Genomic DNA, 25,798 nt, shown 5'->3' with positions numbered 1-25,798 from the left:
GGTTGGGCTTAATGTTATACCAAGAGACCAAAAAGTTTAGATTTGATTGGTTAGGAAGTGATGGTGTTTGAGCAGAAGAGCAGCCCATGATGATGTTTTTTTAATTAATTAATTAATTAATTAGAGAGAGAAAGAGCATGAACAGGAGGGGCAGAGGAGAGGGAGAGAGAGAATCTCAAGCAGACTCCCCACTGAGGGTGGAGCCCGATGCGGGACTCGATCTCAAGACCCTGAGATCATGACCTGAGCCAAAACCAAGAGTCCTGATTTTAACTAACTGAGCCATCCAGGCGCCCCCATGATGATGGTTTGTAGGACTCTGGCAGCACTATGGTAGTGGAAAAGGGTATGCTGTGAAAGATGTAATAGAAAACAATTGTAAGCAATCAGTGACTAAACAGAAGGAGCAGGTGGGGGAGTGATGATCGTAAAAGTCTATCCACGTTCTCGCCTGTGTCCCTCCATCCCCAGATGTGTGAGTGCTTGCCGTGCTGAGTGTGCCAGGCGACAGGCAGAAAAAAATCTAAGTGGTCTTTATGTAGCATGTGACAGCAGGGAGACCTGGAAAGACATGTTTTCTAAAATGTTAGGTTGGCTTTTAGGTTTCAGGAGAGCTCTGTAAATTGTTTTATTTTTGATAAAGAATACAACCTTGTGAGCTCTGGGTTTGCTCTTCAGCCCAGGCTGGAGATATATTGCCAGTGAGCAGCTCTGAGGGAGAGCCCATCCAGAGCTCTCGACGAGCTAGGCCAGGTGGCAGGCTGCTCTGTGCACCATCTGGTGACGTGTGGCTGCAGGTAATTGCAGCCTCTTTAATGGGTCTGAAGCACTTTGACCCCAGCTGGAAGCCTGGGAATGCCATGCCCTCCAGCCCCTGGATTCCAAGCCACTTCGAAGTGGGGCATATCAGAACATCTCACTGCCTTGCTCTTGCTCCAGCTGTCATAAGTGTATTTATTACTGTGGAATTCTATGCAATAAGACAGTGATACTGTGACTCAGGGAATGAGCACGGGAGATGCTGTATTAAAAGTGGGATTTGGCTGGTAGAAAGTTTACACTGCACATTGCATCAGCTACTTTTGTCCTATAAAATTTGACTTTGCAATAAAATGGTTGTCAGTATAAATAAGATTTTTCTAAATTAGCTGCCTAACCTGATAGAATACATCAAAATCATCTCTCCCTCACTTTTTACAGTAGGCATGTCTTTGGAATGTTGCATATAAATGTGTTTTGTATTGCAAATTGAATCATGCTTCTAATGCATCTGGGGAAATTGTTACTTAAAGAAATCCTGTGGTTATTCCTTTAGGAAAGAAGCCTTTTGAGATGAATAGTAAACAATGTGTTGTGGGTTCTTTTATATATCACATTAGCCTAAAGGCACCTGTATCTTAAGTTAAAATAATTAGATTACCTTTTTTTCAGAAGTAGTTGGTAATTGTGCAGAATCTAAACGGATACAACCAACATTATATATATAGTAGTATTGTCAAATCATTCCCCACATTTTTCAACAAATTAAAAAAGAGTTATGAAGCAATGGGGTGGGGGGGCAGATTACTCTGAGGAACCAAAATGTGGGAAAATTATGTTAAATCTTATGTGATACATAAATCATGACCAGGGATGTAAATCAAAGCCAAATACCTTAAGTAATGTTCAATAGATGTTGCTATAATTCCAATAGATAGCGTCATTCCCAGCCCAAGCCAACACAATTAATTGTGAGGCTATTGACAACATTCTTTTAAATTCTAAACAAGTACCCCAGATTCCAAAAAATGATTAAACTTTGGGGTAAACAACTACAATATCTTTTAAAAATATTTATGACTGGCACAGAAAGATTTAATCAAATTACATTAAAATCTTAATAGAAAGAAAAATATATATTCACATCTGCCTGGAGACATTTATAGGATGTAACAGAACATCGATTGGAGAGCGAAGGATAAATTTGAGTTCAAGAGGACCTTGGAAGTCTTGGCTACTAACACTGGCAAAACCATCAATTTTCCATTCCTGGCGATAAATTTTAAATCCAAATAAATCTTGTTTGTTAGGGCATAAAAAAGCCTCATCAGCTCTAAAGTTAAGCAGGCATGCGTTCACTGGCAGCGTATTGAAGCCACAAACTGGGCCAAAGAGCAGACATCCCCTATCATCTAATTTTCAAGCACAAAGTTATGGCGAAGCCAAAAATGGCTTCAAGGGCAGGTCTTCTTTAACACAATTCATAGCACGCCCATGGACTTTGAGACCAGGCAAAACTAAAGGTCATCATCATTTCTCCAAAACAGTAGACCTTGAAAGAGAGGTGACAAAGAGGCCAGAACAGGCGAGGGAAGAGATAAACTTGATGTGTGGAAGTGGTTCTCTGTGTCCCGTTGGGTAAGATAAATAAAAGGGAGGAAGTAAAAGAGGATTAATAGTATATTTAGTAAAATGTGGAAGGGCTAAAACGCCCTGGAAAAAAACCTCATAGCTTTCTTTCAAAATAGCAGTCCAGATACACAAATGGGGTCAGCTCTGACTGTGTGGGCCTAGGAAGCCTGACCACAGGTTGCTCTTGCAAAGAAACTGAGACAAAAATAGAATTTTCCCATTCTGGGGGGTGGTGTGCCAGGGATTTTCAAACAGTTGATTTTGAAAAGCCCATGGTGACTTGAGGAATTGACATTTTAGAAAGTGGGCACGTGACGATGAACATTGTGTTTGGGGACATGGAACAGATGAATGGGCTCCTCATTCCCATGAGATTACTGAGCAGTGAGGTGCCAAGTAGCAACTGTCATGGGGAAATTGAAAAACTCACGTTGGGGTGACTCCTTGTTCTTGTCCCTGAAAATCTGTTGACTTATGGGATGTCATGATCCACGAGGCCAGTTACAGGTGACTCCTTCGCTCTCTGGGTCCTCTTTGCCCTGAGCCATACGTCCCCACATGCTACGCCCACACAGCCCTGCCCTAATTCCCATTCCATTCTCCCCCCGCCCCAGAAGCATGTCATAAACGTTAGCTCTTTTTTTTCCCCACAAGGGAAAGGTGTTGCACTAGATCCTCTACATCATTTTATCAAATCCTGATAGAAATCCTAAAAGATAAGCGTTATTACCCACACTGTCAGAGAAAGAAACTTAAATAATAGTCTTCTCTGACCACACACCTAATGAGAGGCAAAGCTGGGATTCAGACAAATACTGCTGCCTCCAAAACCCTTCCCTCTTAGACCACAGCTCGCTTTACTCGTTCCCTGCCCATCTAAGCATCCTCTCATTTGGAAGTCTGTGGAAACCACCATCAAGAGTGCTTTCACCTCGGTTGGCATTAACATGGAGCATAGACCCCCCCCCCAGCATGGCACAAGTCACTTCACCCCTTCCTTGAATATCCCCCACCTCTGGACCTTTGTAAAAATTGCAGCAGCCATCACAGAACACTTTTCTTGCTCTGCATCCTCCATTTTGACCTACCTCTGCATTTATTCAGCCATCACTTATTGAAAGTCTACAATGTGCCAGGCGCTGTTCTAGGCTCAAAGAACACGGGGACAGAACCCTGCCTGCCTAGAACCCGTGCTCTATTATTGGGAACAGACAAATAACTGTTTAAGGTAGATCACGTCAGGGAATGAGGAGGAAGAACAAAGCAAGGTAAAGGAATAGACAGGGATGGAGGTCTATCAGATTGGACTGTCAAGGACAGCCTCTCTGGGGAGGGAGTTTGAGCAGAAACCTCAAGGGAAGAAGTGAGCAAGCCATGGAAAGATTTAGAACCAGCAAGAGCCAGTCTCTGACAGGAATGGGCTGGACATGAGGGAGTACCAGCAGGAAAGCCCACGTGGCTGGAGCTAGTGAGGAAGGCAAATGGAGACCAAGGATGTGGGAGGGGAGAGAGATAGACTGGATCATGCCAGGGCCCCCCTAGGCTAGGAAAGGAGCTCAGATTTTATGCTAGGAAAATTCATTCTAAAAAATATATCAGTGCTTTCACTTTTGGGTGCAATGTCAATTTTTTGTAGTACACAAAATTCACTCCTGGCAAGAAAATGGGTAGAACACATTAGAGTAGACAGTTCAGTCCACAGAGCATTCACAAGCTGGTAGGTTTTAAATTGCTCCTGACCCCAAAGGCAGGATGAGTAGGGGGTAAAGAGAGAACTTATTTAAGGTTGCAACGCAACAGCATCCTTTTCACTTTATTCTTCTGCTGTAAACATACCCTGCACAAATCCTGCTTTGCATGGTGGTATCCTAAGTGTGTATATAGCTATACGTCTCTGGGTAGGTTCTGTTTTCTGTAGCTCTCTTTAAAAAAGTACAATGGAATATTGACTATTTATAGGTTTCAGACCAGCAATGATTAGCAAGAGCAGATGCCCATCTAGCCCAGTTATACCTGGACTGCTTGTCCTGCAGCATCTTCACCGTTGCTTCCATGGCACCCTGCCCCTTCTTCCCACCTGCAGCAGCTCATGGCCACAGGGCCCCCAGCCAGAGACACCGAACAGGGCTGATGCCCATTCTAACACCTACCTATTCCCTTTTAGCCCCAACTAGGAGCACTGCAGTTTAACTCTGGCACTAACCACTGAGAGCTAACACAGATCCCATAAGTTAGAGGATGTTGTCCCCGGTGAGATTGCTCTTACTTCAGACACCAACCACACTTTGGGTGTTCCCAGGCCACCTGCATTTCTGACAGACTGGATATAAATTCGGGGATTCCCACAACCCCTTCAGGCTCATTGATTCACTAGACTGACTCCCAGAGCTCAGGGAAACACTATACTCACAATTACAGTTTTATTATAAAGGATACAAACCAGGAGGGCCAGCCAAATGAAGAGATGGATGCGACAAGGTCTTGGGGGAGTGTGGGGGAGAGAACTTCCAGGCCCTCTCCTCATACAATCCAGGTGTGTCACTCTCCCTGCACATTCGTGTGTTTACCAACCAGAAAGTTCCACCGAACCTCAGTGTTTAGGGTTTTTATTAGGCGTTTATTACATAAGCCTGATTTGTTGAATCATGGGCAACATGATTGAACTCAATGTTCAGCCTCCCTCCCCTCCCCAGAGGTCAGTTGAACTCAGAATCCCAACCCTTTAATCATGTGTCCTTGGTCTTTCCAATGAAGCTCCCCCATCCCAAAGCTGGTCAGGTATAATCCAAGGGGCAGGTGAAGAGTAAAGACATTTCTACCATTTGGGAAACTCCAAGTACTTAAAGTCTCCCGCTAAGGACCAGGGACAAAGACCAGCCTGATTCTTTAATATACAATGGTGCCCCAGCCAGGGAGGCTGATGAATCTGGGAGGAGGTGAGTCAATAGCGGGAGGAGGGCAGTGGAGGTAGAAGCAAGCTGGAGGAGAAATACAAGATTAAGAATAGCTTGTGCTGCTGTGGGAGCCGTAAACTTTTATATATCTATATGGTTTCAGCTCTCAAGATGTGTACCATCTAATTGAGGAGTCAAGATATATACTTAAAGCAGGAAGCCATTGAAAAGTCAGTCAGTATGCATTGTAAAATGCCTTAGGGTAGGACCTGAGTCCTCATCAGCACCGAGCCCCCACGTACAACTGCCACTCATAACCAGGCATTACATTATTTCATCTGACCAGCTCCATCATGTGTCAGAAACAAGTTTCACATGTACCAATTGCTCTAGTATGTCATTGAATTTTTTTGTCTTCTCTCAGATTGATATTCTATAAAAACAAATGATCAGGGAAATGCTTCAAAAATGGAAAAATGGATAAAAATGCAGAAAACCCAAATAGCCAACTTTTAAAAATGGAGGAATTTATTTGTTAAACTGCACAAAACTAGGAAGGCAGCATCTACCATAGGATCAATAATTGCTTCCCTGTTGCATTTGTGTAAGCCAGCTCTATGGCTCATGGCCACAATTCCTAGTCACCAAAACTCTGTGCCTTTTGTGACTTGGTATTTCATAATTATAATTAGCCAGGAGCCAGTATTCAAAAAGAAGCACCATACTCTGGAGTTACAGTGTATTAGACTCTTCTTGCAGCCTCACTTGTGTCCTGGGCAGCCCATACCTCTGCTTCATCATTTGCAATCCCTCTTGTTCATCCTACCTGAAATTACCTCACTTCTTGTCACCATGTAACAGCTGCTTGGCAGAGTTATGTGTCCTCACCTATGGTTGCTATTGCTCACTGTGTTCAGTACTACATGGCCCATCAACCCAGCTAGTCAGCTGTTGACGCATTGATGGCCACGGTAAAATTCTTTTTTATGCTGTGTGCCATTTGGTAGTCTGTCCAAGTCCCAGAGCCAGCTAGACAGTGGTCACAGCCATACTCTATAAAGCTATCATCTAGCTGGGGGTTCAGTCCCATTTTGACATCACACCCACTTGCCCCTCTCCCAGAAGAACATATTAGTTTGGACTCAATTCAGATTTTTTTATTCAGTATCCCTCAATCCCCATGATGTCCTATTTGAAGAATCTAGTGAAGGAATTTTAGCTCTTTGATGCTAATGAAGAAGTTTGGCCTGCGTGTAAGATTTCTTTGGTGCAACCTGGCACATCATCTTGGTCCAACTTTGAGTTTATTTTTAAGTCTGTGTTGTGCTGACTCAAAAGAACTACTCCAGATCTTTATCCTGACCATGCCCCAGATCTTTGGTGATGGACTTCTGAAACAGTTCAGAGGCTGGTAAAGAGGCCAGTGATGGTAAAGTCCAAAGGAAAAAATTTGGGTTTTCTAAAAGGTCATTAGAATCAAGGAGAAATCTTGGAGAGTGTTAGTGTACGTCCATTTTATAAGAGAGATGGGAAATAATGAAATGAGAGTGGCAAATATGGACCTCTCCCATGAGAAATATGTCAAAACTCATATTTATGGGCAATTTACAAATGACCAAAATATTTACGACTTCCTAGTTGATAATATCTCAAAAAGGTCCTCTCAGCCATTTATGTACATAAATGAAATTTTCTATATACAGAGGCCACTCAGGTACTGTTATGGAATTCTATCATTCTCCTGACTAGTTAATCTAGATACCATAAGTGATAGCTCAGGTTTTAATGGAACCTAGAGGGACTATAGTTTTGACTATAACAGTTCAGGTTATGCTCTTCTCTCTGCATTATTTTTTCTTAAGATTTTATTTATTTGCTTGACAGAGAGAGAGAGAGCACAAGCAGGGGGAGTGGCAGGCAGAGGGAGAAGCAGGCTCCCTGCTGGGCAGGGAGTCCGATGAAGGGCTCGATCCCAGGACCCTGGGATCATGACTTGAACAGAAGGCAGACGCTTAACCGACTGAGCCACCCAGGCACCCTCTGCATTATTTTTAATAGCACTTTCATGCTCAGATGTGTCCCTATTTAGTCAACAAATTGTGTGATTATTCCATCAGTGTGTAAGATGAGTACAATTAAAGATTTTTGTTAAGGTTCGTCCAATGATTAGTGGTGTTAAGGTGTCACTGGTTAGGTTTTGAAATATCTGGGGTGGTTGCTACCAAACTTTAGTGTACATCGGAATCACCCAGAGGGCTATTAAAACACAGGTCACTGAGCCCCAACCTTAGACTTTCTGATTCTGCAAGTCTGGGGTAAGGCCTGAGAACTTGCATTCCTAACCATTCCCCAGTTGGTGCTAATGCTGCTAGCCCAGAGGAGACACAATTTGAGGACCACCAGCTCTTTTCCTCTGGTTGGGTAAAGACAAAGGGAAAGACTTAAAGATAGCCCAAAAGTTAAAAGAACAATTTGAGAAAATGTCTTAATATGAGGGCCTAGTGAAAGAACATCAGCTGGTGAGCTGGCCAGCTACAAACTCATTTTAATCAGATTACAGTGGTTAAAGGTCTGTGGGGATGATAGCCACTCCGTGGACTCAGCACTGAGCTGTGCTGGGTGATTTTGACATTTGGTGACCATTCTTTAGCATATTCTCAAGGAACAAAAAGCACATTCATTATCATCATCATTATTATTATTATTACCCCAAAGGAGGAATTTTAGTATTTTAGAAGATTTACCCATTTCTAAGTATGAGACAAACGTATATGTGTTCCATAGACAACGTGAGAAAAAAAAGGCAGTGAAGTTCAAATGGTAGTAGATGCAGTTAGTACAACAGATTTTTAAAAAAGATTTCTTTATTTATTTGAGAGAGAGAGAGAGAGTGCGCCCGCTCCTGTGCGTGAGGGGCAGGCACAGAGGGCGAGAGACAGAATCTCAAGCAGACTCCCCACTGAGTGCAGAGCCCAATGTCGGGCTCAATCCCATGACCCTGAGATCATGACCTGAGCCAAAATCAAGAGTGAGGTGCTTAACCAGCTGAGCCACCCAGGCACCCCACCACAACAGATTTGAATTGCATTTGTTGTTGCATTTGATTCTGGTGTGAAAAGATTTGGGGAAATGTTTTTGTCTCTAGATATAGCTTTTTCTGTATAGATATTCTATAAGGACTCTATAGACATTCTTAGAGACACTGTATAGAAAATTATAGACATAATCTTCTCTGAACTCTACATATAAATCTACTATTATTAATTCTCCTAATAAGTTACATAGAATAGAGATGAATATATTATATTTGAGAGAAATATCAGGAAAGTCCTGTCAAAATATCAGATATGACTTACAGAAAAGTTGTTTTGATTTACCTTTTAAAAGGAAATATATCAACTTGTAGATTAACTGAGACATTCAGTGAGCCAAGTTATTATTTTTATGATTAAAGCACAAAATGGAACCTATTTGAACCTCAGTATGGTTTGAAAATCCAAAACCCTCTCTTTAGATTGCTTCTAGAAGATGAGAGCATGAAGATGTCCAGACTCTTTCATAAAGTTTGTACAGACCCCTCTGTAAGAGTCTAGCCTCCAAAATGCTCAGATGTATCTTTCTCTAGGCTGCTGTGAGTCTGCTGCCACCATGACCTATCCAGCATTTTCCCAATCACATTTGAAATATAAACTGTACTTTTTGGTTTTATTGTTGACATTTTTTGATTTTAAAAACAGGATGATCTTGATGTAAATATGCTTTTCATCATCATAATCAAGGAGAGTGGTATCCAAAGTACATATGTAAATATAGAATAACAAAGATTCAGAAAAAAGATTATTAAACCATGAATCCAGTAAACTAAAAATAAATTCAGACCATGGTACATTCTAAGGTCAAGAGACTTTAAGTTTTTAATTTTAATTCCAATATAGTTAACATATAGCATTCTATTAGTTTCAGGTGTACAATATAGTGATTCAACAATTCTGTACATTACTCACTGCTCATGATGATAATTGTACTCTTTAAGAGAAGGGTGTCTTGGAGCCCCTGGCTGGCTCAGTTGGTTAAGCGTCTGACTCTTTGTTTTGACTCAGGTCATGCTCCTGTGGGTCGTGAGATCGACCTGAGTTGCGTTCCACACTCAGTGGGGAGTCTGCTTGAAGATTCTCTCCCTCTGCCTTTCCCCCTCCACTTGCGCATGTGCACTCTTTCTCTCGTGCTCTCTCTCAAATAAATAAATAAATCTTAAGGAAGGAGGGAGGGAAGGAAGGAAGGAAGAAAAAGGAAGGAAAGGAAGGAAAGGAAAGGAGTGTCTTTGGTGTATTAGGAGATTTCCACTGTCCTGGTTCTGCCATGATCTTCTGGTATGTGACTTTGGGTCAGTGGTTTAATTTAAACTGTCTTTACAGATTTCCTCATCTCTATTAGTATTTTTGTTAATGTGGAACAACCAGTTCTGGCTTCCATTGTGTAAATACTCCCACCATGGCTGATTTCAGGCTACCAATATGGTGTCACTGAATGCAGAAGTGGAACTCAATGGCACAACCCAGTACTCTTCTCTGGGGGAACAGCCATGTGGTTCTGGCCTAACAGATCATTTAGAGGCTGAATTATCCAGTCTGTTTGCTCACATTAATCATGCTAATGAGATATTTTGATCTCTGAATGTAATCTTATCCTACAAGAAACAGTGGTGTCAAGTATACATTTTCAAACACTCATTTACTGACTTCAAAGCCCCCTTGGCTGACATTATCGTGGTAGCCCCACTCCTACCACTCTTGCCAAAGCCACCATTAATGCCCACCTGGAGACAGTGGTCTCCCAATGAGAGTCTCTACCATGTCCATTCTCCATGCAGCAGCCAAAGTATTCTGGTTTTTTTATTTATGTGTGTGTGTGTGTGTATACACATATGTATGTGTATATGTATTTTTGCTGTAAACCAGGAATTGCCATTTGTCTGTTGGAAACCAAAATCCTCCTATAGCTCCCTCTGTATACAGGGCTGTCTGTAACTCATGACTGTTCACCTCTGGTTCCTTACCTCCTACCACTCCCTGCCTCTCAGGTCGTACCTCACTCCAGTTACACCAATCTTCTCTTTATTTTTATTTTTATTATTATTTTTTTTATGTAGTGTTCCATGATTCGTTGTTTGCATATAACACCCAGTGCTCCATGCAATACGTGCCCTCCTTAATACCCATCACCAGGCTAACCCATCCCCCCCACCCCCCTCCCCTCTAAAACCCTCAGTTTGTTTCTCAGAGTCCATAGTCTCTCATGGTTCGTCTCCCCCTCTGATCTCCCCCCCTTCATTAGTGCTCACCATAGCACATACCCTCCTCAATGTCTATCACCCAGCCTCCGCATCCCTCCCACCACTCCAGCAACCCTCAGTTTGTTTCCTGAGATTAAGAATTCCTCATATCAGTGAGATCATATGATACTTGTCTTTCTCTGACCAATCTTCTTTCTATTCTTCAAATATGTCAGCATCGTTTTCAGCCTTGGGACATTTGCATGATTATTCCCTCCGCCTAAAACTCTGTCCTCTCATTTCTGTGCAAAGTTATCTCCTTCTTGTCAGTCAGACATCACCTCCCCACAGCAACCTTCATGGCCTACCCAGCCTACAGTAACAGCCTCTTTCCCCAAGATAATCTTCAAACCCTCATTTTCTTAATAGTGCTTATCCTTATCTGAAATTATTTATGTTTATTTATTGTCATCTCCACCCCCTTTCATTATTCACCTTCCACTCAAATATAAGCTCCGAAAGAACAAGGACTCTGTCTGAGCTATTTACTGTTTTAGCCAGTACCCGGAAGAGTATTTACTACCTAGTAGGTGCTCATTAAATATATGTTGAAGAAAAAGAGAAAGGAAGGATTTTTGCTTTGTATTAGTAAAGAACAAAAAGAAAGAGAAATAGTTCATCCTAATAATATATCTTATTGAGGGCGCCTGGGTGGCTCAGTCATTAAGCGTCTGCCTTCGGCTCAGGTCATGATCCCAGGGTCCTGGGATCGAGTCCCACATCGGGCTCCCTGCTCGGCAGGAAGCCTGCTTCTCCCTCTCCCACTCCCCCTGCTTGTGTTCCTGCTCTTGCTATCTCTCTCTCTGTCAAATAAATAAATAAAATCTTTAAAAAATATATATATATCTTATTGAAAAAATCAGGTTACCCAGCTTGCCTATATTCATTAGTACCATAGACAACTACTAATAAGCTGTCCATTTTACCAACAATATGTGGCAGGTGCCCATGTCATACAGATTCTATCAAATGGAAGGTATAAGAAGAAATCCAAAATGGGTACTCAAAAGTTTATAAACTAAACAGTTCACAAATTTGTCCTCTGTGTAATTATCGACCCCATAATTAATTAATAATATCATAAAAGGCATCCAAGTTGGAAAGGAAGAAGTAAAACTATCACTCTTTGCTGATGACATGATATTATATATCGAAAATCCTGAAGACTCCACCAAACAACTGTTAGAGCTAATGAACAAGTTCAGAAAAGTTTGAGGATACAAAATCAGTACATAAAATTCTGTTGTGTTTCTATACACTAATAATGAACTATCAGAAAGAGAAATTAAAAAAACAATGTCATTTATAATTACATCAAAAAGAATAAAATACCTACAAATAAAGTTAACCAAGGAGATGAAAGATCTGTATAATGAAAACTATTAAGACGTTAATGAAAGAAATGGAAGAAATCATAAATAAATGAAAAGACATTCCATGCTCACATATTGGAAGAATGAATGTTGTTAAAAAATCCATATTGCCCAAAGCAATCTAGAAATTCAGTGCAGTCCCTATTGACATCCCAATGGCATTTTTTTCACAGAAATAGAACAAATAATCTTAAAATTTGTATGGAACCTCAAAGAAATCCCAAGTAGCCAAAGCAATCTTGAGAAAAAAGAACAAGACTAGAGGCATCATGCTTCCCGATTTCAAACTATGTTACAAAGCTATAGTAATTAAAAGAGTATAACATAGGCATAAAAACAGACATATAGATCAATGGAATGGAAGAAAGAGCCCAGAAATAAACCCATGCATATATGGTCAATTAATTTGCAATGAAGGAGACAAAAATATACAATGGGGAAAGGACAGTCTCTTCAATAAATGGTTTTGGGAAAATTGGACAGATACATGCGAAAGAATGAAACTGGATGACTATCTGACACTACACAATCACACACACACACACAATGGAATTTTATTCAGCCATAAAAAAGTGTGAAACCATTTGTAACAACATGGATGGAACTCAAGGGCATTATGCTAAGTGAAATAAGTCAGAGAGAGACAAATACAGCATGATCTTTCTTATGTATGAAACCAACCAACCAACAAACAAGCTTATAGATACAGAACACAAGTTGGTGGTTGCCAGGGACAAGGGGTGGGGGTGTAGGATAAATAAAAATATAAAATAACTGAAGCGTCAGGCATGCTTGGATCCAAGGACTTGAAAATAATGAAAAATGAAGATCAATTACCAGCCAGGTAGTGAAGTTTTATCATCTTTATCCTGGACAAAATTGGCCAGTGTTAAATATCACTTGGCCCTATTAATTTCTCGACACTTGTACCAGCCAGGGTTCTACATTGTAAACAATAGCAACTGGCTGTGGTTACCTTAGGGAGAAAAGGGATGTGTGGAGGGATATACAGAAGTAAGAGGAAGGTGACCATAGGGCTCAATATGGGCAGAATCCCAGTGAGGGAGCTGGCCAGGGCAGGGGAGGGGGGAGGGCTTCACCACAGCCAGACATCACTGCTGCCACCACTGTGAGCAAAAGGAAGCCTATATTGCTTCTTGGCATCACTCGTTCCTCATCCGAATCTCAGGCAGGAGCAACTGATGGGCCAGTCTTAGGTCACGTGACCAGCTCTACTGCCCCCAGGGAGGACAGACAGCCTATCAGCCTTCCTTCTCAGCTTCTGTAGCCGGATGCTGGACCCAGCCTCCCACCACGACCCCAGAGTGGTGGTGCCTGCAAACACAGGAAGGACATCACATGCTGAGTGACCAAAAGTTGGACAAATGCCCACTCCAGTATTCAGTACTCTATTCAGGATACTTTGCCCCAGTCTCACAATGAAAAGATCTCATTTTTTTCTATCCCAAGGAGACTTGCAAATGCCCATATTTCAAATTATTTGCAGGAAAAAATATATATATTCTTTTTTTTAAAGATTTATTTATTTATTTGAGAGCGAGAGAGCTCGAGTGGGGGAAGGGGCAGAAGGAGAGGGAGAGAGAGAGAAGCAGACTCCCCACTGAGCACCGAGCCCACTGTGGGGCTCGATCTCATGAACCTGAGCCGAAACCAAGAGTCAGAGGCTTGACCGACTGAGCCACCTAAGTGCCCTGAAATATTTATATTCTTTGATAAAGAGGCCAAGAGATAAAATATGGAAATTAATAAAAGTTTAAAAATGAGTTAAAGCCTCAAGGATAAAGATACAGATTAAGTGGAGTTATGAATTGACAAGAAAAGAAAAACACAAACAGGAAGGGAAATGATTGGCCCTTCAGCTTAGCACTGTGCCCACCGCAGTCTGTGGGTAGCACCTTGGAACCATATGGCATCCCCAACAGCCTCCTCTGATGCTTAAGTTTTACTCACTCTGTGTGCACGTGCACGTGTGCGTGTGGTCAGAGTGTTTCCCACTTAACACTTATGTAGGAAAACCAGCAATAGGGATCTAGGGAAATGCTGGGGCAGGTCCTTTGGTTCCTTGCTCACTCACAGCCGCTTGGCAGACAAGCCCCCTGCTCACTGCATCATCAAGACCCATGACTGGGTTCCAGTCCCTGGATCTAGTACTGCCATGTATCTCAGAATGAGCTGGCCGAGGGCTCAAAGCAGCTCACAGTGCTGGGCTCCACTCCCCCCTCTCTGGTTGCTGCTCCAGGTTGGCTCCATGCCTCATCCCTCATAGCCCTCCAACTGCCCCACTACATAGGCACCCCCCCAGCCAGAGCCTTGTGCCCCTTAGTGTTCCTGATTATTGACTAGCAATCCTGTTAGTTATTGGCAGCAGGACCACAGCTCCCAGCAGCCCTAAGCTACTCTTGGGCCCAGGCCCTCTTGCCCTCCCAGCCAAGGACCACTCCCTTTCTCACAGTGGCTCTGTCCCTGGGTGCCTGGTCAGCTGGAGACAGATCAGAACTCGACCATTGGCAGATGTAGCTGATGCGTTTTGTAGACACCCGATGTTAGCTGGGATGAGAAGACTGGGACCAAAAGAGAATCCACACGCAGTTTTGCTTTTGGGTACAGCCATGACTTCCCTCTCATCGTGGAGGCTGGGAAGGAGGGCAGGACAAGGAACAGGGATGGGAAGCAAGGTGGGTTTTCAGGGGCCATAGTCTCTGCTTACAGTCCGGCCCGCTGTCCGTGGTGGAACCCGCCACTAGCCCCCGGGGGCACAGAGCTAACCTGAAGGATCCTCATCACACCTGTACCAGCACCTCTTTCTCGGGTCACTCCGGCGAGCCCTGCTCTCCAACACTGCTGCATTTTCCTTGGCATAGGCAGGCTTTGGAGAGCCCAGTTCTCTCAGCCTCCAAAATAGCCACCATCTGGCATGCATCCCACCCTCGGGGAATGACTTTCTGGTCGGCCTCGTGCATGCAGCGCCTCTGCCCATTGCAGGAAGCCACAGCCCTCGTTTCCAGCCACCTTTACCACTTCCTAGCTCCCCAACCAGTCTGGAAATGTCGGAGGACAGGAATCTTGACCTGTGAGTCTTCAGAACTCCAGAGCCTAACGCTCTTCCTAAGACACTTTTATAAGTTTGTTGAACTGCTTTGACCCCCTTTTCGCCTGACCCCCACACTCACTTGCTTCCCTCTGGCTCGCTAAGGAGAGGAAGCCACAGAGAGAGGGGCCTTCGTGTTTTCCACCTCTGCTGACACTCGAGCCTGCGAGGCTGCGAGGTGGTGGCGAGCATCCCTGGCCCCCTGCTTGCCCCGCACTGGCCACAGGTCATGCCCGCTCCCGCCTCGGCTCCGCTGCAGAGGAAACAGGGGGTTGTAGAATTGGACCAGCTTCCAGTCCCTCCCAGCTGTCGCCTTTTGATTCCCAACCTGCAGCCCTGCTGGGATAAAGAGCTCTGTTACGTTGGTTTCATAACGGTACACTCCTCCTTCACGGGACCTCTTTCTCTCTCTCTGCCTTCTGGAGCAATAACTACTTCCTGATAGCCTCCCAGGCCAGCAGCCCCCTTCCCATCCACACGCTGGAGGTGATGCCATGGACGGGGCCAGGCAGGAGCAGAGCGTGGTCATCACACCAGTGGTCACTGCTCACTGAGCATTCGGTTAGGTGCCCTCCACAGCTAAAAGATAGGGGCCCCACCTTCTCTACATCCCGCCTCAGCTGTCCAAGGATACTTTGTGTTTGTGTAGTGCTTTGTAATGTTCAAACCGCTTTCACATACATTATGCAGACTTGATATCTGAGCATTTAGATTTTTAAAATATTTCAAGGTCTGACAATGCCACTATAAAGGGGTTTTGTTGCTTTACAAAATCATTCGATACAGATTTGCTTAGGATAGCTACCACATTTACATTTGTTCAAACAATACAAATTTTGCACTCTACTACATTTGCAGGAACCCACCAGTTACAGAAGAAAGATACAGGGAGATAAGGGTACAGAATAAACAGGGAGATACAGAAGGAAGGAAGATACAGTTAATAAGGACTGGCAAAGGAAATCTTCCAGTTCCGTAACATGTCATCTTTTTTTTTTAAAGATTTTATTTTTTGACAGAGAGAAACACAGCGAGAGAGGGAACACAAGCGGGGGGGGTGGGAGAGGGAGAAGCAGGCTTCCCGCTGGGCAGGGAGCCCGATGTGGGGCTCAATACCAGGACCCTGGGATCATGACCTGAGCTGAAGGCAGATGCCCAATGACTGAGCCACCCAGGCACCCCTTCGTGTCATTTTTTTTAACACATAGAATGAATTGCCAAGTTTTTCTTTTATTTGTCAATCCAGGAATAGTGTTTTAATTTCAAAGGACATGGCTAGATCCTTTCTGTCCCCTCCAGTCCCTAAAGTTTGTCAGACAAGTTGTGTATTTTCTAGCTCATCCTTCCTTCCTCATGAACCCAGGGTCTGCATCTGAACCCCCATGAGACCCAGCCTTTTTGTTGCCCACATTAGGCAATACTTGTCATAGGCAGGTGCGATGTTTAAGGCTGGGAACAAGGCTAGAAACCCAGATGCCAGTTTAGTGGGTGTCCCTTAAGTTTTTGACCTGCCATCAAGGTCACCATGTTGGTGAGAGGGTGAGCAGCCCCTACCCATGCCTCTACTCCATTGAGCAGAGGCTGGATTGGGGTACATGAAGTCTTCCCCCTTGCCAAAATGATTACTTTCACTTCACAAAGAATCCTTGTTCCAGGTTATTTTTGTAGGTCCGAAGTTCCCGGAAAGGAGCGATGGTGTTTCCCCTCAGGGACCTTCCAGTAAGTAGGTAGTATTTGCATTGCCAGTGTTCCTTTGGAGAGCCATTTCTGCTGACATCTTCAAACCAGAAGGCAAAGAGAGGAATGCAGCGGGTCATACTGAGGCTTTGGGGAAATGGTTATACTTGTCAGCCTAGGAGACTTTGCAAATGATTTCAGATTGGAAAATGTAGTAAACAGAAGACTTAGAAGAGAGATGGTAACCAAGACCTTAGCAAAAATGGTCTTGTGACAACACATTCTAAGCAGAGTCAGGGAGAGTGGAAACAGAGGTGAAGGTCTATATTAAATGGTTTATTGACATTCCGTGACAATACAATACATGGTATGTTCAGTGTGTTACCCCTCATTAGCAATACTTTAGAGCACTCTGCAAAATTGCCGTGAATGTCAAGTGTCGATGCATTTTCATCAGTATCTGCATATGGATCTGATAGACTGCCTAGAGGCTTTGTGTTTCATATTTTCAATAAGTAAACCTCTAGCATACCCCAGAAGTAACCAAGGGGGCTCAAGTTATTATATTCTCACTGTGCTCTGTTTTCCTTGGCAAGTTCAGAAGCTAAGCAATGACCCCTCCATTAGACGTGAATTAGTCCAAAGCAGTGAAAGGAGCACAAGACTTCCAGTTGCACAGGGTGGAGGCTAAGGGCTGGCCCAGCCACTTATGGAACATCTGTGTGGCCTTGGGCAAGAAACTAATCCTTTTCCTGCCTCAGTGTTCTCATCTATAAAACAGGGATGATAGCAGTCTCTACCTTGTGGAGTTGTTGTGGGTGTTTGCCAGAGCATGACTAAAGTGCCTGACACTTGCTAGGCAGCCAAAAAGTGGGATCAATTACTATGATGGAGAATACAGTCCTTGCTTCCTCTTTAGCTTACAAGCAGGCAACTTTTAATGGGTACCTAGTAGAGCTAAAAAAACACAAGGCAACTTCACCAAAGCTTGGTTCACTGAAATCCATCCCATTACTTCTTCTTTTTTTTTATTATGTTCAGTTAGCCAACATATAGTACATCATTAGTTTTTGATGTAGTGTTCAGATAAAGGGCCAGTATCCTAGATCTATAAAGAACTTACCAAACTCAACACCCAAAAAACAAATAATCCAGTCAAGAAATGGGCAGAAGACATGAATAGACACTCCTCCAAAGAAGACATACAAATGGCCAACAGACACATGAGAAAATGTTCAAAATCACTAGTCATCAGGGAAATACATCCCATTACTTCTTAATCTCACTCTGACGTGGAGAGAAATCATTACAATCCTACATGTTCTTGAGCCCATGGCCAGTGAAGCATCAATGGGGATAGATTCCATAAAAACTGTTCCACTATGTAATGTGGAGGAATTTGTCCAGAAGTGGAAATCAAGTGCAGGGACATCTGCCACTGTACTTAAGACCTCCAGGAAACCTAAACTTTCTAGGTTTCAGGCTGGGCATTTGTACCGTGCTGAGCTTGGCTTATGTGGTTTCAAGGTCGCTTCTAGCCTTAATGCTATGTTTCTGTTTACTCACTTGGCAAGCCCAAGACTTGTCTCAGCAATTTGATTTGTGAAGCTTGCCTCGAATTGGTGGCTCACAGAAGGATGAACTGGAGGAGACACAGAGACCACCTGGGGTCACTTTCTGGTCCTACAGATGAGGAAACTGGGACTCAGAGAGCCAGGCTCCCCCCTCCCCTTATATCACATAGCTAGTTTTCAGCTGCGCTAAAACCAGAACCCAGGTGTTCTGACTCTTAGGTCCATGATCTTTCCATCAGACCACATTGCCTCTTTGGCACAAATGGGGTATCATGCTGAAGAACTAAACATGAAAACAGCACAGCTAACCTTAAGGGACAACTGACACCCTAATCATTTTATTGAATAACTACAAAAGTAAATAGATCATGTTGATCTGACTGTTGAACGTACTATTTGAAAAATTTTTTTCCTTTCTGGTCATCTGGAAAGGTACGTTATTTTTAGAATCTAGGGATAGCTAGAGGGTGATGGTCAGCATGCTTTGTGAGTCCTTTCGCAGAGATGTGACTGGTTTATCTCTGAGCTTTGCATTTTAGAACCCTCGAGAAGCTCTGAATTTCCATTCACCGAGTTACTAGGTTCTTATGCTGTCACCTCAGAGCCTAACAGTTAATCTGCAACTTCTCCGACTTTATGCTACCCTGTGGTCAAATATTTTCATTCCTGGTGGAAGAAGGAAATTATTTCATATTGACTAACAGAAGTCAACATGGGAATCTACCAGTCATGTGCATGATCACAAGATGTACATAGCCTATATGAGTAACTGAGAAATAACGGATCAAATCAAGCTGCTTTGTTAGATGGCAGGCACATTACAAGCCAACAGGATAAGGAAGTGGTGTCCTGTTCTGTACGTCTCTCTTGCATTTCTGGCTTAGACAAAAATCCAGGGTCTCACCCTGCTCAGTCTGAGCCTTCCATGGAAGCCACTCATTGTGCCATGAGAGCAGAAAGAGGAACCTTGGAGCATTTAATTGGGGGCCACTTTTGATGAAAAAGCAAATGCAGCATTTATTCTGAGAACACTATTGTATTTGAGTTAATTTTGGTGAAAAAAAACATACTTCCTGCACTCATTTGAAGAAACATCAGTTGTGAACATTATTTTTAAAAGACTGGATTTATTTGTAAAAAAGAGGACAGAGAACAATTTAGGCTGGTTATTTTTTTCCATTTTAGTGAGAGATGTAAAACATTTCTGTCCAGTTCCTTAAAAATTAAGGAAAGGATCTACAGAGCATTCAATACTGAAAAGAAGTGTTAATTACACACGGTATATAAGTTTCTGATTATGGTCCATTGATGTAGAGAGGAAGGCCAGAATAAAACAAAAGCACAAACGTGGGAGAGAAGAGATTGAGACACAAGCAAACAGGCAGAAACAGAAAAAGATACAAGCAGCAAAAGGAAGAAAGATGAGGAAAAAACGAGAACAGCTTTTGGGGACCACGAGAAAGGACCGTAGGGCCCGCAAGCACAAGCTTGTCCTTGCTTTCACCAGCCTTTGGCAGAAGTCTTTACTCCCCACCTAGACTGGAACTGTGCTGTTTTGCTCGATGTTGTTTTCCCAGTGCCTAGCACTGACATGGTAAACACAGCGAGAATGAGTAAATGAATGGATGAACACAGGGACAAGTGGAGAATGAGTGTGTAGGGAGAGTCCTGACCCTGGGACACCTACAATAGGATCCCTTCAAAGGTGGTTTCACAGAGTCTCAGCCATGTTCTCTTTGAAGTAGTGATGCATCTTGGCTAAGCATCAGAGCAATGGTTTCCTTCTGTTTCTTTTGGAGACTTTCTGAAAGTTGATGTTTCCACCATCCTGACCCTGGGTATCACCATGTCCATTAGCACCTTCTCACTCCAGGCCCAGCTGTCTGAGGCTCTCCAACCCTTCTGGCTCCCTAGAATCTCTATCCTGGTACAAGCCACCTCTCCTGTCCCAGAATGCTGCCTTCCTGGCTCTCCCAAGACAGTCCCTCGTTTAGCCCACTTGCTGACAGCTGCCTATTTCCCCAACCCTTCCGCACTGAGGGCCCTGCTGACTGGGCTGCCCTTCACTAAGGAATCATTGCATCTTCACTCGCACATGAAAATGCCTTTTTCAACCCTTTCCCATCACTGCCCTCTGCTACCTCCCGCTCACTCCTGTACATTCATCACCCACAGCCTCTTCATCCACCCCAGCCACTGACCGCCTTCAGGATGACCTCAGGGACTTGGTGCACAATTCATCCAAAAGATCAGCCCCTGCAAATCCAGTGATTTTTTTTTAAATTGTAGTAAAATACACATAACATAAAATTTGCCATTTGAAGTGTACAGTTTTACGGAATTACATATAGTCATGTTACCATTGCTACAACCCTCTCCAGAGAATTTGCATCTTCCCCAACGGAAACTCTATACCCACTAAATACTAACTCCCTCAATTCCTTGATATTTTAGCAGATTGAAGGCACTCTCACCCTAAAAACTTCATTTCCTGAAGTTGTCCTACCCTCGGAATCTTCGATTTTATCATTGCACTTTCTGTCCACAGTCTTCCATCTTGCCTTGCAAGAGACCTCGATGCAGATAGGTCTGGGTTGGGGTCCCAGCTAAACCATGTGCTAGCCTCAGTTTCTTCATTTATAAAGCTCCGACCGTAGATAGTACTGTAAAGAATATAGATACTAAGCAGATAAGAGAACCAGTGGGCTGTTGAAAGGATTAAGTGCTTATAGAGCAGGGAGCCCAGGTCTGTTGTTCTCCATCCTGCCTACCAGGTTCCTCACTCTAGCCAGCACTTCGCTGACAGTCCTAGCTTCCCAACACCGTGTCTTTCTGATACAGGACACATCATCCTGCATCAGTCCGGCTCTCTGCCTCACCTGCGCATCAACCGGGCTGTTGGAAATGGTTTTTGCAGGTGTCATGATAAGGCATGGTTTCCCAGTTGGCTGGGCCACCCATCCAGCCCTAGAAGCATTTAATGGGTCCTTATTTAGCTTCCTCCTCCCACTCACCACAACAGCTATTCCAGATCTTTCCCCTTCAGTCCATCTCCCTACCCTGCCATTACTCCAGCGGTTATCATGTATCTTCTTTGTCTGCATAGACCAGAGTTCTTAAGCTGGAGTGCAGGTAGGCATCATGCACATTCCCAAAGAGGTTCTGATTTGGAAAGAGGTAGTGGGATTGAAATCTGCAGTTTTAACAAGCAACCCCTGAGGATTTTGATATACACAGTGCACAGTCCACTTTCCATGGAAGGCTGTCCTAAGCCACAAGCCCCTTGGAGCAGATATCTTATTTGATTTTTTAAATACCAGGCAAAAGATGCTGAAGGAGTGATCGAATGAATGAATTTGGCTGTCACTCTGCGTTTCAAACTAAGTTACCATCCTCCTTTGAAATGCTAATTAGCTACAGCTGTTTAAATGCAGTTTCTAATTCTTTAATGTGTTTTCTCTTTAATTCTTTATCTGCCCTTTTCATTGCATTGGGGATAGGGAACCATAAAGAACTTGTTGTTTTCTGAGCAGTGACAATAACTGCAGAACACCAGCAACAGCCGCATGGCTAGACGAGATTGAGACAGAAGGACAGAGACAGGTCGGACCTTCCCACTGAACCTCAGGGGAGGAAAGTACTCTGTGGACCTTCATTCTAGTGATTGACCTGGCAGAAGTCATGGCAGCCCCTGCAGTGGGCTTTTCTGAAGTGGGAGGAATCTTAAGCGGGGAGATCACCGCTAAGGATGTTGGGAAAAGGTGACCTAGAGAAATAGGGAGGTAAGTAGCGATGCAAGCTGACATACCCAGTCAGTGGTGGAAAGGCTCATCTGGCTTTACATCCTATCTCTGCCATTCCCTCACTTGTCAAATGGGTGTTTAAACTGTTGGGGCGGCTCGTTGTCTCATCTGTAAAATGGGGACAATATGATTTACCTTGCAAGCTCTTTTGAGGATTGAAAAGTGTACTCTAAGTAATGCACAGTGATTCTATGATGTTAAGCAATCAGAGTTTTCGAGAGAGCCGGGCATTGGGTAAACTCCTTGTTTCTACAACAGTGGAGGGCTACACACATACACAAACCCCTACACCCAGTCTGCCTAGAAAAACAGAAGTGGTACCAGCTATTGCCCCCTGGGGAAGTCTAACTCCGAAACCTCATCCTCACTGTAATAAAATGTTTCCAAAAGGAGCAGACAGAGTAACCTAGGGCCATGCCCTCCCACTTCCTCTTGCCTGAGCAGAGCTCAAAGCCTGTCTTGGGGAAGTGGGCGGTAAACTAGTTTAGCATGGGTGGCTGGAACTGAAACATTTCTTTTACCACCCTCCTATTCTGCCACCCCTTTCTTTTCTGGAGCGAGGGAGAAACAGCTCATGCCTCTCCTGTACCCACACCTACTTGGATCTGTTCTCCGCAGCCTCCAGACCCTACCTCATCATTCATCAGGATTCACTGAATGCCCTCTGGGTCCAGGGTGCTGTGCTAAATGCTTTCCCCAGGACCTCCCTGGGAGCCCATAGGAAGTTTGTTCCAACATTTAGAATCTTCCCCCAGCTCATGAAAACCAAAGCCTAACCTGCACTTCGTTCCCATCCGCAGACCATCCCCAGGCCTGGCCAGAAAGAGTCCCTTTTGCTTTGAGTACTAAGAAACTTTGATTTAAATGTTAATACTAATGAACACCTATAACCCTTCTTTGCAGAACTCCAGGCTCCCTTCCAGTACTTACTCCCTTGCTCTTGAACATGTATTTGCTTCTAGGAGAAGAATTTAGACTGGTTTCCTCGGATGCGAGCCATGTCCCTCGTTAGCAGTGAAGGAGACAGTGAGCAAAATGAGATTCGGAACCTGCAGGAGAAGTTGGAATCCACCATGAGCCTGGTCAAACAGCTGTCGACACAACTGGCAGAGCTCAAGGAGCAGGTCAGTGTGCTTGGGGGGCTGGAGCTGCAGCTGGGTGGGGTGGAATCAGGGGAGACCTGAGGCTCCTGGGAGCAGGACTGTTAATCACAGAGAGCTGTAAATCCCAATAAGGAACCCCCATGCTCTGCTGTGAGAGCCACATCTTGGCAGCTCGAGGCTTCTCCTTATCCCATTCCCACCTGTGTGAGTCTTCTCCATGTATGGAATGGGGGGTGTGGGGGAGAAGGAGCAAATGCCAAAATACAAGGGCCTCTTTGCACTTTCTGATAGAAAATTATATTTTCTGCCATCCTAGCAATTACTAAGCTCATCGGGAAGGCAGATCGTCCTCGGGACCTGTCATTTCAATGCTATAATCAACCCCTTCATCATGTGAAATTATTAGCAGTAGTAAAAATACTATCAAAAGTAGCTGTGGTAGCTATTAAAATGACTACGGTGATGGTGATGATTATCTGACAAGTCAGGGCTGTTTGAAAAGAACCCATGGTTCCTGTTTTTAACCACAGAGAGGGGTTTGCCTTTTTTTTTTTTCTGTTTATGGAAATTCACTTTAAAAAATATTTTCCTTTTTTTTTTTTTCGGTAACTATATTCTAGAGGATGCCAGACAGACTGTAGATGCTTGGGAAATATTAACCCCACATTGCATAGCCCACCAGCACTGGGCAAAAGTGAGACAATCAGCTCAACTCACTCTCTCTTTTCCCCCAGATGACAGAACAAAGGAAGAATAAGCAGAGACTGGGCTTTCTCGGATCAAACACACCCCATGTGAATCATCACATGCCACCACACTGATACCATGGGGGGGAAGCCGTGACTAGCCTTTCATCAGTGTCCTGCCTGATCACTGAATAAAGAACTGAGATGGAGGGGAGTGAACAGTGCCTATTGTTGAAAGTTAAAAACAACCAAGTGCCAAGATGTTGAGTGGTTTAGCTCTGAGAACAATTTATAACTGTGTTTTCATGGTTGAGAAGACCAAACTTAAAAGCTAGAAAGCACACATCACGCATTCTTAATGTAACTGCAGTAGCTTGCTCGAAATGGAAGGAGAGGATAGGGGGAGGCAGGGTGCAAGGGGGCGCGGCAGGGACAGAACGACCTTTGGCTAGATCAGTAAGAGTCAGTTTTGTCTTAAATGCTGATGGTGACCTTCGTCGCGGTCGGTTGGGATTTATTTCTTTTAAATACGGCGTATAGGTTAACGATACAGGAATTCATACAGGGGCTAAGATTTCCTAAGGAAAGTAACAGCAAAGATTAAAAATGAGGTTTGCAAAGAAGAATGTTAATGCTTCCAAACCGTAGCTGTCACAGGGCAATTTTCTTATTTATAACGTGCAACACAGTGGATTTCCAGCTCTCAGAACGTAGTGCTTTGGAACTCGTGCCCCTCATGCTGATAGCGCAACTAGAATGTGAGTGCTTTCTCCCGGCTGCAAAGGGGATGCCACTGTGGAGCTCAAAAGGGGATTTTCATGTAACCCATTCAAATATGTTTTAAGTCATGAGGGAGAAGATTTTAAAAGATTTGGGGAAGAAAAAGCTGACAGTAAGCCCCGGTGAAGATTTTTTTTTTTTGCGAACATCTGTATGCTCTTGAAATATATTGAAAATAATAAATGGAAATGCTTAAAGGTGACAGGGAATATTGAGAAACTTATGATGGTCACATTGCCTTTTATAAATATGGAGTAAAAGCTATTTGATTCGTGTTTGCTGTGCTTAAGGAACTGAGTGGTTTTATTTATCCTATCTCTGCAGTTAGGGGGAAAAAATCCAAGAAATGTATTGAAGACTCAAGAAAATGCAGCATTTCAGTTGCAGATTTTAAACTGTATCGGTAAGAGCTTTTCAGAAGGTAGAAAGATAATCATCTCTTCCCCAAATTGTTTTTAGCTGAAGTTATGCAACCAGGATTTGTGGAGGGAGACAATAACCTGCCGTGCTCATAATATTCGTAGAGACTATACATTTAGGATTTTAAAGCAAAATACGGGTAATGGAAGAACGGCTGCATGGTGATAGGACAAGGCCCCTGACCCCAGACTCTGGGAGATGCTTTGCAAATTGATCTCTGGCGCCCACCCCCCAAGGAATAAACAATTACCTCCGGAGTCTTAAAACTCTCAAGTTATTACCACTAAGGTTTAAAGTCTGGATAGGGTTTGCTATGAGTTTAAAGTTTAAAGCTTTTTGGATTGTTGTCATTTAGTTTAAAACTATTGGCTCTTAAAATTCTCAAATCATGGTCTGGGTAGATTATAAAGGATTCCTGAACCCATCCTTCTCCCACAATGTTGAAATGTGGACTTGGAGCGAAGCTGTGGAAACCCAGAGCAACAGTTTCTTACCTGAATCTACTGGTACCTCCCACCTCCCACCCCCCACCCCAGTACTTCCCCACGCTAAGAATTCTTTACTGTGACACCATAGTATTTTTCCTTACCAGAAAAGCCATGATCCCAAAATACTAAGAAATTGGGATATATATCTGCCTGCAGGACAGAACTTTG

The 25,798-nt window shown here is 43.6% G+C and overlaps 1 protein-coding gene across 1 annotated transcript in view; it reads left to right on the top strand.

Moving 5' to 3' along the window:
- ITPR2 (inositol 1,4,5-trisphosphate receptor type 2) overlaps nt 1-25,045 on the top strand; it is an 838,078-nt gene extending 813,033 nt beyond the window's left edge. The window contains exons 57-58 of the mRNA XM_081818942.1: nt 23,116-23,277; nt 23,991-25,045. Coding sequence (XP_081675068.1) covers nt 23,116-23,277; nt 23,991-24,077 — 249 coding nt within the window. The 3' untranslated portion in view covers nt 24,078-25,045. The remainder of the gene's footprint in view (nt 1-23,115; nt 23,278-23,990) is intronic.
- Nucleotides 25,046-25,798: the final 753 nt, after the last annotated feature.

This window comes from Leptonychotes weddellii, chromosome 5 (genome assembly GCF_054177405.1).
Source record: "Leptonychotes weddellii isolate Sample4059 chromosome 5, ASM5417740v2, whole genome shotgun sequence".
In the NCBI taxonomy this organism is placed as follows: Eukaryota; Metazoa; Chordata; class Mammalia; order Carnivora; family Phocidae; genus Leptonychotes; species Leptonychotes weddellii.
The sequence above is the reverse complement of the archived record's forward strand: the minus strand, read 5'-3'. Positions and strand labels throughout refer to the sequence as shown.